Source organism: Chanos chanos, chromosome 4 (genome assembly GCF_902362185.1).
Source record: "Chanos chanos chromosome 4, fChaCha1.1, whole genome shotgun sequence".
NCBI lineage: Eukaryota > Metazoa > Chordata > Actinopteri > Gonorynchiformes > Chanidae > Chanos > Chanos chanos.
The window spans coordinates 38,838,984-38,856,527 of record NC_044498.1 but is presented as its reverse complement, the minus strand read 5'-3'; the positions used below and the strand labels follow the sequence as shown (position 1 = coordinate 38,856,527).

Below are 17,544 nucleotides of genomic sequence, written 5' to 3'. Positions count from 1 at the left end.
GACACAGTTTCTTTTGAGGACAAAACGGTCCTTCAGGCACGCTGGAGTGGCCATTGTCCCGTCTGGGTTGCTGTGTGTTTAGCTCTTTGTGCAGCTGTTGTGTGTCAGTTTGCTCTGTGTGTCTGAAGGCCTCTCTCATCCTTCAACTTTGGGAATTAGCCTCATTACAGTTTCCCTCAGCCCTGACAACAGGACCCCTGTCTTCCGTGAACGCTACACGTTAGTTAAAACAGGACGGCAGGACAACACTTTCTGCTCTTATAATGATATGTTGTAAACAAACTGGGGACTGAGCTAATGTGTTTGTTTATGTTTGTTCTTCCTTCATATAGACACACACATATAATAGACTTTTGATCATACATAGTACATGAAAGTGCCTGTATGGTACACATGCGTTTTTTTTTGTCCACTATATGTTATGCCCACTGGGAGCAGACACCTGTTCCTTTAAACTGGATCTGCGAGGCTTTTGTTCTCTCTCGCTGTCTGTCTGCGTATGTGTCTGTGTGCTTGCATGTGCAAACATGATTGTGTGAGACACGCTCTGGTTGACTGTACATCAGATCAGGATGTAAATTTCACAGGTCAGAATAATGATTGTTATGAAATGTGGTCAAGTCAAAACCTTGCCCCTCAAATCCCCCTTTCCAGAAAAGCACAGAGAAGTAAGGAGAGATCCACGGGGGGAAAAAAAAAAATTCACAGCTAAAATCGATTTCTCGGCTTCCTATCACCGTCCCGTAGTGATGTGTTCAAATGGCATTAAATACATATTTAGCAGGTGTCTCTGGCCAAGCCAAATGGATTTTTCATGTGAACATTGATTTGAATGTGACTTTTAGGTTTATGGCAGATCTGGTAATGTGAGGGAGAGATTGCCTTTCATGGGAATGTCAGTATTACTGTATATGACAACATTAATCATGCTCCCATTCGCAGACAGTGAAGACTGCATTCCACATATTATTCATTCTTTGACGTACATTATTTGTCTGCATAAATACCGTGACACAGAAAGGAAATATCCATCATATCCCTCTGAAGTGTTCTGTTTTAGATAGCTTTTATATTCCCAGCCAGGAGTTCTTGCAAATATATTATTCATTGAAATTTTACAGCCTTTCAATATTATGGCTTTTTATTTTTTATTATGGTTTACCGTTGACCTCATGCGCAGTTTCCAAAATGGAAATTGTGTGGTTCAGATCTTTTTATCATGATAAAATTAAGCATTTTTGTGATTGGATGTGGACTTTTAAAGCTTGCTTGACCCGTCCAGAGAAGTGATGATGTTTTAATGATTTGTAATGTGGTTTTGGGACCACATTGTTGGCTGCAGTCTGCTTCTAATGGCATGCCTGTGGGAATGTAGTTATGTATGTAGAACTGCAAATTCTTTCTCAATTTTGTTTCCATTATTATTATTATTATTATTATTATTATTATTATTATTATTTTTATTATTATTATTATTATTATCAGTAGTAGTGGCAGTGGTAGCAGCAGTAGTATTGTTGTCGTTGTTGTTGTTGGTGTTGTTCTTTCATGCATGCTGGCAGCCTATAGAGCTCAGTGTTAATCAGCAGCCCACGCTTTTATACCACCTACACCTATACATGTCATCATTGTCATATTGGCCATTCTTCACTCTGTTAAATGGATGTTCGGCCCATATCCTGAACGAGTATTCCAGCAGCGACAAGAGGTGCTCATACTTGTCATACTGAGAGTCAATGACGCATTTTCTCTTTGGTCTCCTGTGTCGGTGGCCAATGCTATGCACTGCGTATATTTTGCAAACTCCACGGTCAGTTGAAATGATTTATGACACCTCTCCTGCTGATAACCTCTCTCTGTCTTTCTCTGTCTCTCTCTCCATCCCTCCCTCTCCAAGGCTGCAGCGCTGATATTACACTGCCTGGCCTTGGGGCAAGGAAGCACATTCATAACCAATGCACACACCCCGTCTCTCGCTTTCTCTCTCTCTCTACTCTTTTGTTGTTTGCCATTAAATGTCTGTCATTCTATTTTACAGGGTGAGCCCAGACACTACATGCTGTTTTTAAAGTATGGTTACTTTTCTGATGGCCTTTCTCTCTCTCTCTCTCTCTCTCTCTCTCTCTCTCTGTATCTTCTGTGTAGGAGGAGACTGTAGCTTTGAGGAAAGAAGGTAGCGGTGTAGTCTTGGACTCTGATTTGCCTCATTTGATTGGCATAGATGACGACCTCCTCAGTACTGGAGTTTTATTTTACTATTTAAAAGTAAGTGTGTGTGTCAAACAAAAACATGCTACAGCATAGCTTTTTTGTTATTATTGCTGGTTTTAGTAATAGTAGTAGTAGTGGTTGTAGGTGTAGTAGTACATTTTTGCCAAATCCACTAAATGAATAAAAATAGAAGTTGATGATTGTGTTTCAGGAGGGCAGGACATTGGTTTGTGGAGGGCAGGATGAGTCTGGGACTGGACAGGACATGGGTAAGTCAGGTTAGACTGTATGACATAATCTGCTCTCATTTACTCACAGTATAATCATAGTGGAAGATATCTTGTATACTGTGAGAGTTTATATACTGTAAATTACAGAAAATTCATCTGTGTTAAATTTATTCAGAAAGTCAAATGTGGTCTGAGAGAGCCTGCACACCTATGCAGATGTGAGCAGGGCTCTCTGTGTGTTAACTAAACACTGGAACATTTCCTGTGCAGGGACTAATTCAAAAATCTGCTCTCATCCTAAACTCACATTCTCATGAAGTGTTTTAACACACATTTACCATCTCTGAGGAAAGTTGCAGTTTGCCTCTCTTTCTGCCCCTCTCCCAGTCCTAAACGGTCTACAGAGTGAACATTGTGTGTTTGAGAACCAGAGAGGAACAGTGACGCTGGCACCTCACGCAGGGGCCCAATGGTTTGTTAACGGGATGGACGTGAATACACCACGCCATCTAAACCAAGGTAAATATGTATTCTCCTTTAAACTCAATTTCATCTTTCTCCACAGGCATGCATGGACATGGAAAACTCTAAAGTGTGTAACAATTACACTGTCAGCTTGCCTTTACAGCACTAGAGGGGTTTTCAGAGAGGGATCCTGCTTTTATATTAATTCTGTTTATTATACTTCATTAATATGCACACTTACAGGAAACCCAAGAGGACCAACATGCACAGGGGCGGTTTGAAAAAAAAAAAGTTTAATAGGTACTACCCACACCACATGCCTTGGGCTTTAATTAGACTGCAGAAGAGCCTCAGAAGTGTGTCTGCATTTCAGGGTGTACTTGGAACCACTTTACATTCCCCGTTCCCCAGAGCTAACGTGGCTGTGCTTATGTTTCTCTACCGTTGAAGAAGCGGAGAGACCTACTCTTCATCCGGGCAAACGCCTCTGCTCTTCCTAAACATTTAGAGGGGCAAGAGGCCCTGGACAAAGGCACTGGCCCTTCAGTTAATTGGCACATGGAGCTGACAGGGGCAGCTGGAGTTTGGAGTGGAAGAGAAGGATTAACCTTTCATGAGGAAAAGAGGAGCTAAAACTTTGGCTGCACTGAGAGAGCAAGTGTGTCTACCCAGGCCATGGATCTGATGCAAAAAAAATAAATAAAATAAATTAAAAAAAAAACGAGTGCAACACTTCAAAGAGTGCATGGCATGCTAGTCTTCCTTACAACAATTTCAATTTACCCACTATCCCCCCCTTCTGAAATGGTGGCATCCAAAGCCATTTTCTTTGAACAAATGATAGTAATTTTCAGTGCGACTGTGGCCCAAATCCATCAGATGCTGCCCTTTCAGGTGCTTTGTCACTCGTCACAAGTCATTAATAGCAGCAAGATTAGTATTTTCTGTGGAAAGAAGCAGGAGAAGAAACTGAAATAGGAGCCTTTTGCTCTGTGTGAATCTGTTCTTCCCCCTTCTGTCTCCCTCTGTCTGCCTCTCTTTTGTGGAGAAATTGATAAACTTTTTTTTTTATTTGTCAAGTTTCGAGAAAGTTCTGAGCAGTTTTTCTGAGCAGAGCTCCGAGATAGTGGAAGTACAGTATGTTCCAATGCTCAGGTAGTCTGGGTAGTGTGTTTGTTTGTTTCTTTTTCTTTTCTTAAACCCTGCAGGTCTAATTGCCTCAAACCAAACAACCCAGGAGTTTGGGTGTGTGTGTTTGTGTGTGTGTGTGTGTGTGCCTGTACACACGTGTGGGTTTGTGTGTGTGTGCATGCCCACTGTGAGGGGATGTCTTCTGCCCCAGGGGTTTTGTCACTACCATAAGCTCCCAGACCCAGAAATGTCAGGTGGATCCTTGCAGCAATGTATCACCTCATAATCTCTCACAGAGAAGAGTCCAGTCTGATGTGTGCTACAACACACAGACACCACTTTTCTTCTTGACCTTGGGCTCTCCTCTCTGTGTCTCTGTTTGAGAACAGTGTCTGATACCATCCTCATCTGAAGGAGGTGTATTTTACAGGTTAATACACTGAAAGAAAAGTAGTGAAAGAGGCAAGTTTTATACATAGACAGAAGCAAATTTGATCTCCACAAGCTCATTGTGTTTTTACAGTAGTGGTGTAAGGCTACCAGGCAGTGCTGTACCTTTGATTCTTTTCAGACTGTAAATCTGCTGTCAATGTATAGTCCTCCTTTTATTCACATCTCAAGGTCCCTTGCAGCTCTCCTGTAACAGGTTTCATGTTTTCAACATGCCGTCTGTAGCAAAGCACTGCTCCTCGCATGAAGCAACAAACAACAAAGCCAACAGGAACAATCCCCTATGATCACTTTGAAAAGAATGGAGTGTTATCTCATTGTTCTATTATTCAGAGTATTTTTGTGCGTGCGTGCGTATGTGTGTGTGTGTGTGTGTGTGTGTTGTGTCATGCCAGGGGACATAGTGCAGCTTGGAAAAGGGACCAGGTTCCGCTTCAACAACCCAAAAGAGGCTGCCAGACTCAGAGAGAAAAGAAAGGTAAGAGGTGTCTACACACCTGTGTTTCTCCATTTCATTTACAGCCATTGTTGAAGAAAGTTTGCGATGGAAGAACATTCAAAAATACAGTGTGAAATGTGTGAGTCATTAATGATTCCTCTCAGAGTTATAATTATTTCCATTCTACTGGTGATATGCTTGCTACTTGCTAGACAAGGAACTGTAAGTTTTCCTTTCAGAGGAACCTATCCTCCAATTTTCTCAGCCAAGACTGTAAAAATTCTTTATCTGTTTGCCAAGCTCTCTCTTTCTCTCTACCTTCGCCATAAATTTCCTTGGAGAAGTAAAAGAAAATGATTGCGTGGTAGAGTGTTTTGGGTTTTTTTTTTTTTTTTTGCGATAATGCGGCTGACTGACTGAGGTGTCTGTGAGCCATCCTGATGCTTTGATTCTCAGGTCTATATGTTTGCACCAGCACACTCTGCAGGTAATTAAATATTTCCACTCTGTTAAGTTTGCTATTGTGCATTTAGACAGCAGTTGTTTACTGCATCACAAGTTCTTAATGGGACAGTTCCCATTTCTATTAGCGCCTTTTCCTCTGCACAAACAACTGCTAATACAGATATCAAATGCTAGGCATAACAATTTGTTTCATTTAGAAGACTTTCATGTCAACACTTTTTACCTCAGTGCAAACTTAAATTTAGCTTTTTTTTTTTCTACCGCGAAGGAAATTTTAAATATTTGCGTGTTTGTTTTCATGAAAACACGTTATGAGAATACTCAAATATGGATTCATAGTTGTGTAAATGAACTGTGATGTCACTGCTAATATTTGTTAATTATCTGTGAAGTCTTTCTGTAAGGACACATTCTAAAGTATTACTGCTGATTAGATTTATGATTCTCACTTGGAAATGGAAACCTCGCTGAGGTTTCCAGCACTTCCATCAGACATTCTTTGAGCACTCTTTGAATACAGCCGTCTGTCAGCTAAAAGGTCAGGCATAGGTAATTTTTGTCAGTTTTAGCTGATTTGGGCAGTGTGAATTGTAATGTATTTTTCCTGCGAGCTTTAGCTTCATACTGTCAGCAGATTGCTTGATTTTTTTATTTTTTTTTTTGCATTTGACAGTGCGCTCCAAAAAAGTCTCTGATTTGCACTTGCACTGAGCCGTGCTGTTTGAATAGGGGTTCTGTGTTCCTTTCGCTCATTTGATCCAAATTATGATGATTTCTCTGGTATTCTAATAGCATGTTTGCTTTAATTAGCTCACCATAATTACAAGTGCGTGGCCAACAGCTGTCTTTCATTTAGCACAGATGAGTAGTTCTTTATCAAAGTGTGTGCTGTTTGCTTCTTTATAGAGTGGCCTTTTCTCCACAACAAACTTGTCAGAGACAGATCTCTCAAAGTGCTCGGAAAATGTCTTCAAAGTGACGCACAGCAATTTGGGGTAAGTAGTCTTAAATGAGTTCCTTAAATCTTAACTCTTTCAATTGACAAATCACTTATCTAGGAACTATGTCCCTTATCCTCTGCACATAAAGTTGCTATTATAAATTTAGTGGATGTTTACTCTTTAGTATTATACATGTTCTAAGTATTAAGGTGCTATCACGTTGATCAATGTGACATACCAGTTGACTGATTAAGGGCTGTTGATTCTGTATTCCAGCAGTAGCCCTAAAATACAGACAAAATCCCTGTTACTCTGATATACCGACAAAAACCCTGTTGCTCTGATAAAAAAGATTTTAAAATGAACTCCCTGTGCAACCGAGACCATCTCTACATTGTGTGTGTGTGTGTGTGTGTGTGTGTGTGTGTACACACATGCATAATTTTATGTGTGTGTGTGTGGGTGTGCGTGCGTGTTTTGAGATGACACGTTTCAAAAAAAGTTGAGGAGTTACCATTAAAAAGGGTAGCGCGCACACACACGTGTGAAAGCTGAGGTGTTGGAGAGGAAAGCGACTGCAGGGTTATATGGTACTACAGCTGAAAACAGGCCCATGGCTGTAACAACAAAGAGTCTGACAGCCTGTGACACTGTGATTACAGCTGGAGCAGAAAAAAGCTTCATGAATATTCAGTACTTATATCTCTCCTAATATGTCTCTTCCCCGTCTCTGAATATCCAGCTATGTGCTCTGTTTCTGTGGTTCTTTATTTGTCTGTGTTTACAGAATGTTTGTTTGATCACACTTTGATTTCGTAGTTCAAAGCTTTCTATGGATACCACCTTTTTGTCTCATGTGTGCTTTTGATTATACATTGATAATTAATTTTGCCATATCTGTTGTTTGATAGACTATGCATATGATGGTAAATGATGCATAATATTGTTTCAGTAGAAATATCTGTATCACTAGGTTGTATTGAATTGTTTTATTGAGTTGAAAGGTTTTTTTTTGTTAATAACTGTGTTCTAGAACTCTATGCAGTTGAGTATTCTAACCTCTATGCATCTACACTCTCTTCACCCTGGAAGTTTCTACCATTCACTTAGCATACTTAAACTCTCTGTGGTACAGTATTGCAGCCGCCACAAGTGTGCTAATATTCACACTTTGTCTGTGTTTTAGTCTGTCTAACACTGTGGTGTGGTCCCTCAGTGACCACAGCTTCCCAGCGTCTTAAGTGTTACAGTATTCCCACAATCTCTGTATTCCAGTTTTCGAAATTCTATGCTCCATCCCAGTTTTTCTCTGCTTTAGTATTTCCACATTCTGGTTTCTGGTTTTCCAACTCAAGGCCTGTCTCCTTCTCTTGTGAGTCTAGCAGATGGAAAGCGATGCTTCATAAATGTTTCATAAGGTAGTCAAACATATGCCTCTCACCTGGTCCCTTAAAGAAAACCTCATGGAAACTGCCGAAATATTTTACCTTACCTGTCAACTGTGTAGACGTTTTAAAACCATATCCTGTCAGTTAGAGACTTTTATGAAAGCTTTCCATTCTCGGAGGAGGGAGTTAAGTTCATATAGCCTGCATCACAACCTAGCATGCCACTATTGACCAAATACCTCATCCACACTGTACTTTATTATGCTTGCTCAGTCAATATTGGTAGTCTTTTTATGAGTCAATCTTATTCTCAGATTGTTTTCCACTCTTCCAAATGACCTGGGCTCTAGAATGACAAACCAAACATCACAAACGGAGCTGTTGTCTTGCGAAAACGTTGGGAAATTACAGTTGCAAACGCAAAGTGCTGAACACCTGCTCATAAACAGAGCCTGAGTGATCAGGGGGAGGGACGGCTCCCATGCAGGATGTTTGCCAATAAGCACTTGAGCTTGACATGCAATTTCCTGCAAGAGAGATTGTCCTCAAAGAGTGGCACTCCCACAGACAGGAGACACAAGGAAAGAGAGAGCGAGAGAGAGAGAGATAAACCACTAGGCTCCCGGTCTAATTCACTGTAAAAAAAAAAAAAAAAAAGAGAGAGAGAGAGAGAGGACAACTTTAAACTACAAGCAGAGCTTGAAAATGGAAAGGGGGGGGGGGGGGGGGGGGGGGGGGGAGAAACAAGTGATATTTTGACCCAAAAAGAAAAACAGAATGGGAAATAAATAAATAAATAAATAACGTTGTTCAAAGGCCAAACGTTAAGTTAAATTTTGGGTGATCAGTTGACTCCCTTTCTGCAATTCTATTTCACAAAATTTCAGTAACAGCATTGGAACGAGCCAGTCGTGAGAAGGAAGAAAGAGACTGCAGTAATCAAAAGCTGATCAAGACGAACCCTCTCTAGTCCATTTACCATTAGTGTCACCCAAGGAGCTGATTAGAGGACAGATCTCAGATCTGTAGATCCTACACATAAACCATGTCTGAATTAGATGAGTTGAAGAAACTCGATGTGGTTACAGCATCAAGGAAGTGGGGCCATATTGTTGATCATATCTTTGTTGACCATGCAACTCAAATTGTCTTGCACTCTAAATTTTAGGAACTGGTGTTTTGCGTGGTGGAGTTGCTGGTGACCTGGAGTTAAAAAAAAAATAAAACAGGCAAACTTATCACCGTGTCCTCCACCATTTCTTTTGGCCTCAGGGCGAGTCCAAATACTGTAAACTTTCTAATACATGTCACCTGACATGGAAACCCAATCTGAAGCCAGCACCCTTGTGTCCCATTGGCAAATCCTTTTGGGTGTCTTCTGGTTGACAGTGCCTCATTGGTAGATTGTCCTGAGCCGAAGGTTGTAATGTCTGCATTAGTTGTTGGGAATGTTTTATTGTTGCCTTTTGAAGATTTTGAGGTCTCATCCAAGCCTGTTTTTACAGGGAGGTTGAATAATTCCTATTTGAATGGTTTAGAAACCCATCAAACACTCAAAGATTACATGTGATTGAACTGATCAATTCTCACCTTCCTCTGTTCTCAGATATGCCCTCATGGATCAGTTTGATTGAGCGTGACATGTGGAAGGCTAAGTCTGTCAAGCAGCTGTTCTGTATCTGTATCTGAGGAGAAGCACAAACGTATGGACAGAGAGGTTAACAATATATTACGTAGCAGAGTCAACATTTTCTGACTGGGCCTCCCCTTGTTTGTTGGTGACTAAATCTGCTGGATGGCATCTGTCACTAAGCTAGCCTGGTATCCAGTGTCTTGTGTGGTCTTCATTAATCAGGTGGGAAGCACCAAGTTTGTGACCAGGGTGGATCCTCTGTCACATCAAAGACCAGGAGAATATCATGGCTGATGCTGTCTCTCTCATATGCTCTGACATAGTGCTCAGAAGGACCCTAGTGGATCTCCATTGTATTTGGTGATGGGGGGGGGGGCATCTAGTTTAGTTAATCATATATTTTAGTTTGGCTTGAATTCTCTAGCACGTGTTCATGCTTGGCACTGCAGGGGGAGACTGAGGCCAGTGGTCACCCCTTGTTACTGGAGAAAACATACTCAGCCCTTGCATATTTCTTGCCCTCTGCCCCACCCTGCCAGTCTTGTATATTCTATATCCTGTTTGTAAACACTTCTGCTGCCTTCTCTTTTTTTTGTTTGTTTGTTTGTTTGTTTGTTTGTTTGTTTTTAACTAACAGAGGACCTGGAAGCTATGCATCATTTTGGATGCACTTATGATTCTGATGTATTTTGTCTATGTTTGTATCTTTCGTGTTACATTAAAGTAAAAACCGATTCTTCTTCCCAGCTGACGAAATGAATTGCATTCATTTTGCCTGTGAAGATGATTGAATATCCAGCTTCTTTTATAATGCTGTTCCCATGTGGAACTGTCCATCTTCAGTGACCAAGGCAGCCAATCACTGTGGCTGTCTCATTTGCCTGGTTTAAATGGAGCAGAGTAAATGAGAGACCCTCACAGGTCTGTGAGCTGGAGAAAAATGTCCAGATAGAGGAGAGATGGCAGGAGTAATGAGCAAAAGTCAGATTCATACCCAGCAGAGTTGGTGGCTATTATACCATGAGCTTTGTGAGTTTGTGTGTGTGTGTGTGTGTGTGTGTGAGGGTATGTGTGGTGATGCATATGTGAAAAAATACAGGGTCTGATGCTTGTGTATCAGAGTATGGAATTAATGATGGAGAATTCACATTCAAGATTCATAGTAAATATTTAAATACTATCCTATGGATTTGTTGAAATATATTCACCATTATGTGAATATATAAAGAAATTTCCATGTGTTTTAAATGAGCTGTTTTGTAATTTTGACAGTCCGCTGAATCCATACATTTGTGGCTGATCATATGTCATGGTACTCATTTTGGGTAGCCTCAGTCATAATCTTATAAAAACCAGTCAATACCACAGTATTCTATGAGTACAGCTAATTAAATGCAACTCCAGCATCATGTCTCCCCTGTACCGCTTCATTTTTTTTCTGTCATAGTTCATGTTAGCCAGCAGAACACTGGGAGGCCATGAGTGTAGCCTGACCTCCTTTAACCTTGCTCTCACAGGGGTGGCCACTCGTCAACCGTTCCAGAGGTCTGAGAGATGGCCAGTGGCCGATGAAAGCTTTTTCCACAATTCCATAATATCCTGTCTTTCTATAATGGCTTCTCCCTCTCTCTCTCTCTCCCTCTCCCTCTCTCTCTCTTTCTCTCTCGGCTTCATTGCTAAAGGAGCAATTTATCTCAGACAGGCCCAACTCTCAATGGCACTTCAAACTAAGCTCCAGACAAGCTTAAATGAACTTAGCACAGGGTATGGCAAAGTCTGAGTGAGCTAGCCATGGCATTAAATGCAGAGGTCAGCCTACCGATCTTTCATATGGCCACTTTGTATTCAGTTACTATTCTTCTGTGAGTGACTCATACTTTTTTTATTTTCTTAACATTTGGTCTTATATAACTGAATCTCTTATTAATCATGCTAGAAAGCCTAAAGCCAAATAAATTTTTCTACAGTAACATTTTGGTTTTAAAATGACTTCAGGTTCTTTTTGGCAAAACATACTGTTTTTATTTCTGAATAATAAATTATTCTAAGTTGAAAATGATTCAGTAAATAATTAGAAAGGCAGTTAGGGAGTATGAGGAATTCTGTTTCATGTTGTATTCACTTTCCATTTATTTGCTAGAGGGTTATGGAATGGCTTAGTTACCCTTAACATTCAAATGTCACATCACAAAGCAAGTGGGAGCTAGTTGTGTTCAGTTTCTAACACTGATATATGCCTAACGCGGTATGAACATGACAAAGCTGTTAGGAACATGACACTTTTTTTTAAATGTTGCTGTTCTCTGCTCCTCAGTGGTACGAATAAAGAGATGAAGCAGAGTGAAGAAAAGGAGCTTAACCAGCAGGAAGTACAGTGGGAGGTACAGCTTCAGCAGAGGGAGGTGCTGGAGAGCATCTGGAGGCAGAAGGAAGAGAAGTCAGTGGCATTGAGACATCTGCACGTGGAGGGAGAGGATTCTGAGGTGGGGAGTCAGAGAAAGGAGAGAGCAGGAGAAAGAAACAATGAAGGGGAAGTTCTTGGTCACAGACAGATACAGCAGGAGGAGACCCAGCAGGAGCAAAAAGACCAGGAGAAGCCCCAGGCTGTGAATCAAGACACAGGGGACGTGCTAATGGAGAGTTACAACAATGAGCAAAGGCAAAGAATTTTTCAGCTTACACGATTTCTCATAGAATATACTAAGAGTTATCACTAGCCTGTTTCTGGAACTGTTTCTGTCCTCCCAGAGACAAGATTAGAAAGGACACATTTCTAACTAAGAGAAATATCTGGTGTCAGGACTTGCCTTCAGCTCCATTCAGGGCATAACCTCTAACAGGCACACAGTGAGACATGTCCTCATCTGACCCAGGAGTTTGGCTGACTTTTGTGATCACCCTCTATTACATCTCAGAGAACACTATCTTGATCTGTTTTTAGGGTTTATATGTGCTCCCTCTATCATACAGCAGTAATGCATAAAACTCTGTTAAATCCTTGGCTTTTGTCAGAAATCCTTTTAAGCTCTATGTCTAGAACGCAGCCTTTCTCGCTCTCCCTCTACCAGTAGACACAGACTGGGTATTGTATGGAACACTTCAAATCTACATGCGGATTCTAATGCATTTCACAGCTCTTTTATTGGTCTGAATCGTATCCAGGCTCTCTGCCATTCAGATCTAATAGATACCTTCAGAGAACACCACAGTCCCCTGCCCTTCAGCTTTATATAGTCTCTCACGCCGTACCATGACAAATAATTAAAGCAGCTTTTCATAAAACAAAGACTGCAGCAGCCCAGATTTGAATATAAATCTAGTGACTTTTCTCTGCCGTGCTTTGCATCTTGCAAATGTTATAAAGGCATTTTTTTTGTCCCCCCCCCCCCCCACAGTAATAGAATTATACTCATAATATGTGTGTTTTCTGTTTTCTTCCAAAAATGGCTGAATGGCTGTCTTTCTCCTCCAGGATTTCTGTGCTGGATAAGACGGAGGGACCGACTCCACCAAGAATCTGTGAATCTTCCCTGTCTCTTCCAGCAGTGACGGTACCATGTAACCCACACCCATTTCTCTGGTTAATACTGTGTTGACATGTATGTGTATGTGTGTGTGTGTGTGTACAATTTTATGTACAAATTGATATACCCCTAAAAATGCATTACTCCTGTCAGCCTATCATTTATTGCTTGTGGATGGTAGTCATCTTTCATTTGTCTTTCCTTATATAGGTTTCTAAGGAGCAGGGAAAAATTCTCAGAACACGCTGCTCTAAGAGACCTGTGTTAGACTAGGTCATGGTCATTGCTTATAGGCATTGTTTCTACCATTACCTGTGGATATCAGGGGACATTCAAGGCCATAGCTGCCTCTCGTACAATCGCTAACATGTTTTATAGCTACTCTCCAGCTCTGTGCCTCACAAATTTACTCTGTAACAGGCAGTAACAAATCCACTGTCTATACATGGAACATGGAAGGATGTCAGACTCCATCGCCTCATGTGATAGCAGCAAACTAATGAGAAGCTCATTAGTTTGTTGTAGCGCCACATTCTAAAGCATAATGATGTCAGACCTGCTGGTTTTACCCTTTAATAAATAATGCCACTGTCTTACTGTTTGAAACCATGTGCTAGGACCATTAGCAGTCCGATGACCCACTGTGATTAGATTTTATCCATATTTTATTCATGCACGGTGGTCCTGTTGCACATTTTTACAAAAAGTCAATAGGTATTTGAAATTCAAATAATGCGTTGATGTTTGTTGGTTATTTCCACTGAAACACGCTGTTCTTTGATCTCACTCTGTTTGTTGCAAATAAGAAACGAATACCATAACAAGGGCTATTCTCTTCCCCAGGGAGAGTGATAAGGTAATATAGATTTTATTGAACATAAAAGGCTTCTCCCTTTTACCCTTTGCTTGTTTTGTTCTGTTTATTATGTACATATTTTAAACCTATTACACGTTCCCGCACCATTTTGTGTCTTACCTCCTGGAAAGAGTGCATCCGAGCAATGGCGTAATCATATTTTCAAGTGGGGGAAAAAAAGCACCTTGTATGCAAATCACATTCTGCAGTGCACCTTAGTGCACATTCACTTGCATATAGTGTATGTTTCCAGCCCATTGGCTCTTAATGCATCCAGCACTTCTGCTTTTATTTTTATTGGATGAAGTATTGAGGCATTTAAAGTGATGCTGTGCTAGATAAACAACACTACTTTTAAAAGAATCCTTGTATAAAAATGGAACGCTGTCTATTGCATGGTCCCCTGTAACTGTGTTAAAAAGACATAGAAGATGGTTTATTTTCTTCAATGAGTCAGGCAAAAGGATTCTGTTTCATGTCGGCTGAAGTCAGCATGAAGAGGAAATTCTATTAAATGAATCTTACACTTCTATTCAATCCTGAGTCTGTTCTATCTAATCTGCTCTATTCTTGTGCTCACTTTGTGTTTGTAGACAGTATCCTCTCCTGCTCTGCCTGCCTTCGCCACACAACCCTCAAACTTCGATGCTCCCAGTATTCATCCAGGAAAAGGCCTGTCAGAGGAACCAGAGCTCCACCATGCTGCTAACACCCAGAGCACAGGAGGAGATGGAGACGGTGCTAACAACCCTGAGTGGGACACTTCTACCTGGGGGAGAGAAGTTGAGACATCTCCTTGGGTGGAGGAGGAGTGGATCTCATCCTCTCATAAATCAGAAACTGAATCTCTGTCATTGGATTTGACAAGAGGAAGGGAGCAAGCAGGGTTTGGGAGCAGGGCGGGGGGTGGCGGCATGCTCCAGGTTGCTGAGGGAGCTATGCTGCGGCTGGAGAGGGGCTCTAATGAGAACACAGTCGTCTTGGCTGACGAGTCACTTGCTCTCCACCTCTCTGCCACCCACTCTGGAGGGAGCTCATTAGCTGAGGAGCCGCAACTGAAGATCTCATGCCCTGCCTCAGGAGGAAGAGGAGAAAGAGGAAGAGGAGCTACAATCACACCTGGACAGACTCTCCCAGAGCTCTCTGTACAGACCCGCAGCCAATCACGCACGTGCAGTGTGGAGGACCAGCTTGCCCAGAGTCTGGATTCTGGAGCAGCTGGGGCCAACACTGGCGCTGAGGCCCCGCAAAATGCGGACAAGTTCAGTTCAGGCTTAGGGAACATGTTGGGGAGGGTGTCCTGGATGCTGAAGGATGCAAGCCGTGTATTGCGGAGTTCTCCAGAGGTTCTGCGGCAGGCAGGAGCTTGGGGTGGAGAAGGGTGGTATAGTCAGGCGCGCTCTCTACTGAAGGACATACCCTACCTACAGCACATCCAGCTGCAGTTCACTGTAGGCCCCCCGGCAAGGCCTCTGCAATCTACCACAATCCAGCTCAGCCCCACTGATCTGCCTTCGGTTCAAGACTCTTTGAAAGGGCCTCTTCCACCCGGAAACCACAGCATCACTCAAAGCCCAGGTCACAGCTGTGGGTTAACTTGGACACATGCTAAAGGAGGTGGTCTAAGGAGCTCTGACACTGTAGAAGGTAAGGGTTCAGTGGTCATACAGGAGTGTGAAGGGTTGAGGGTTTTCTGCCAAAGGCTACAGCAACTCCCTGAATCCCTGCTGCAGCTCCAAAGCTTACCTCCACACCGCCTGCTCTCCTGCCTGCATAGCCTTATCCCTGCCTCTGCTCTCAGTTCTCAGAGACTTCTCTCAATTTACTGGCTAAGCGTTGCCAACAGTAGTTACCCAGAACCTCAACCGGCTACTGTACTTGTATTTCAGTCAGAGCTCTATAGTGTTACCTTTAAGCCTGAGACTGATTCACCGAGCCCCACTCACTCTCTGTCCCTCTTCCACCAGCTGAAACTACTAGAGATCAGTGAGATCCACATAGGCTTTGCTGGGCAGAGCATTCGGCTCATGGGCAACACAGAAGCTCATATCCTCACCCTTTACACCCACAATTCAGGCCTTACACAGCAGATATGCCAGACACTTGTGGGAGCACTCTGTCCTCAGACAGAGAACATGCTAGACCATGCTCTACTAACTGGAGACTTATCACAAATGGCCCTTGATTGGGCGTCTCAAATACCAAACTTGCGCCTGTCCCCTGGTTTGCAGTTGACTTGTCAGTTCCAAAGGACGCTGGCCCAACTGGTGTGTCTCATTCACGGAAATATGCTGGAAGAGAGGCCCCCATTGGGTCAGGTTAGTCTGCTCCTTTATACTTCTGTTGGGGTGCTCTCCACAAAAAACGCCTCTACAGATCTCATCAGCACAGACACCCACAGCACAGCCACTGGTTCAGAGACCCTGGCCCGACTGGTACTTACCGACACACATCTGGGCCTGTTAGAGGAAGATGCAGTGTTTTATCCAATTTCTCACTCTGTTGCTATGGTACCTCAGAGGCCTCAATTTCGGGTGCTGAATTTACGGCCTCGCTCGTCTGTGCGCTGTGTTCTGGTAAGAGACGGACAGTCGGGTGCTGTAACCAGGCTGGACATAGTGCTGTCATCAAGACAACGGCCTCGACAGAGCAGGGGTGACCCTCAGCTCCCGTGGGCATGTGACAGTGACATGGCAAACATCCAGTCTCTTTGCAGCTTTAATTTATCTCACCAGACTGAAGTGTGGAAATTAACTTTCAGCAGCTCCGCCGAGGCCTCCTTTCTGATTAATAACTTGTCAAATGTCTGATCAAGGACTCGCCAGCAAATAATTAAGAGCCCAGCAAGAGGAATCAGACACTGCGATTGAATTAAGGCTTGAGCACACCCAGGACACTACCGAAACTATCTTCTCAATTAAGAATTGGAAATAGGAAATTATATTATTACAACAACCATACTGTATTTAAGGGAGTTTTTGTTACAGTTAAACAGGGTCTCATGTTATTTTTTGGTTGATATTCACCTTTCAGACACAAAGATTAAAAGTACATAAAAATTAATTACTGTTCACCATTGTATTACTCTAACTCTTTGACTTTAAACATTCACATTGTAACAACCCCTGTCATTTACCTCTGTAGATCTTTGTTTAATTTTTGATTTTGAAATTTTTTTCATTTCATCTTCATCGCAGTGAGAATTGTGAATTTTCTCTTGAGGTTTTAAAACACTATGTATGTTTGTTTTTTATCTTCCAGAAGGAGGTGAAATCACTCATCATTTCTTCCAAATGAACACACATTTTTCCTTGCCTAAACATAATATCTTGCTGGCTTTATTAGATTTCAAAGATGGTACATTTAAAATTCCATCCATGTTTAAGATTTATCACTGTGTGTCCCGGAGAGAAAGGTTGTCACTACAAATAAAGTATTTTCTCTGTTCAAAACAAACTCGCACAAAAAATGTGCATATTGCTGTTTCTCATTGTTTTCAGTTATGAGGGGTTCGATGCAGGGAAGCAAAGACAACCTCGTCTGAGAGATTTGGTTCAGAAAGGGAAAATGAAACTCTACAGAAGATAATGAGGAAACTTGATATGAATCAGGCAAAGCCATATGATCAATGAATTGGAGAAACACCAGTTTTCCATCAATTTGTGCAGACAACACATCTTAACACTTGTGGAGGAGAGAAATGAAAATGCGGCGTATCTATGAAATTGCTTTTACCTTCAAAAGTTTTTCCTTTTTTGTCATTTTGAGTAGCTGTTTTGACAGCCACATATGTCTCTCTCTGTCTCAATTG

The 17,544-nt window shown here is 41.9% G+C and overlaps 1 protein-coding gene across 1 annotated transcript in view; it reads left to right on the top strand.

Annotated features, from left to right (window-relative positions):
• Positions 1–16,688, top strand: part of kif16bb (kinesin family member 16Bb) — a 34,039-nt gene extending 17,351 nt beyond the window's left edge. The window contains exons 13-20 of the mRNA XM_030772308.1: positions 2,146–2,265; positions 2,423–2,480; positions 2,829–2,960; positions 4,883–4,965; positions 6,298–6,386; positions 11,668–12,012; positions 12,826–12,904; positions 14,327–16,688. Coding sequence (XP_030628168.1) covers positions 2,146–2,265; positions 2,423–2,480; positions 2,829–2,960; positions 4,883–4,965; positions 6,298–6,386; positions 11,668–12,012; positions 12,826–12,904; positions 14,327–16,543 — 3,123 coding nt within the window. The 3' untranslated portion in view covers positions 16,544–16,688. The remainder of the gene's footprint in view (positions 1–2,145; positions 2,266–2,422; positions 2,481–2,828; positions 2,961–4,882; positions 4,966–6,297; positions 6,387–11,667; positions 12,013–12,825; positions 12,905–14,326) is intronic.
• The last annotated feature ends 856 nt before the right edge of the window (positions 16,689–17,544 follow it).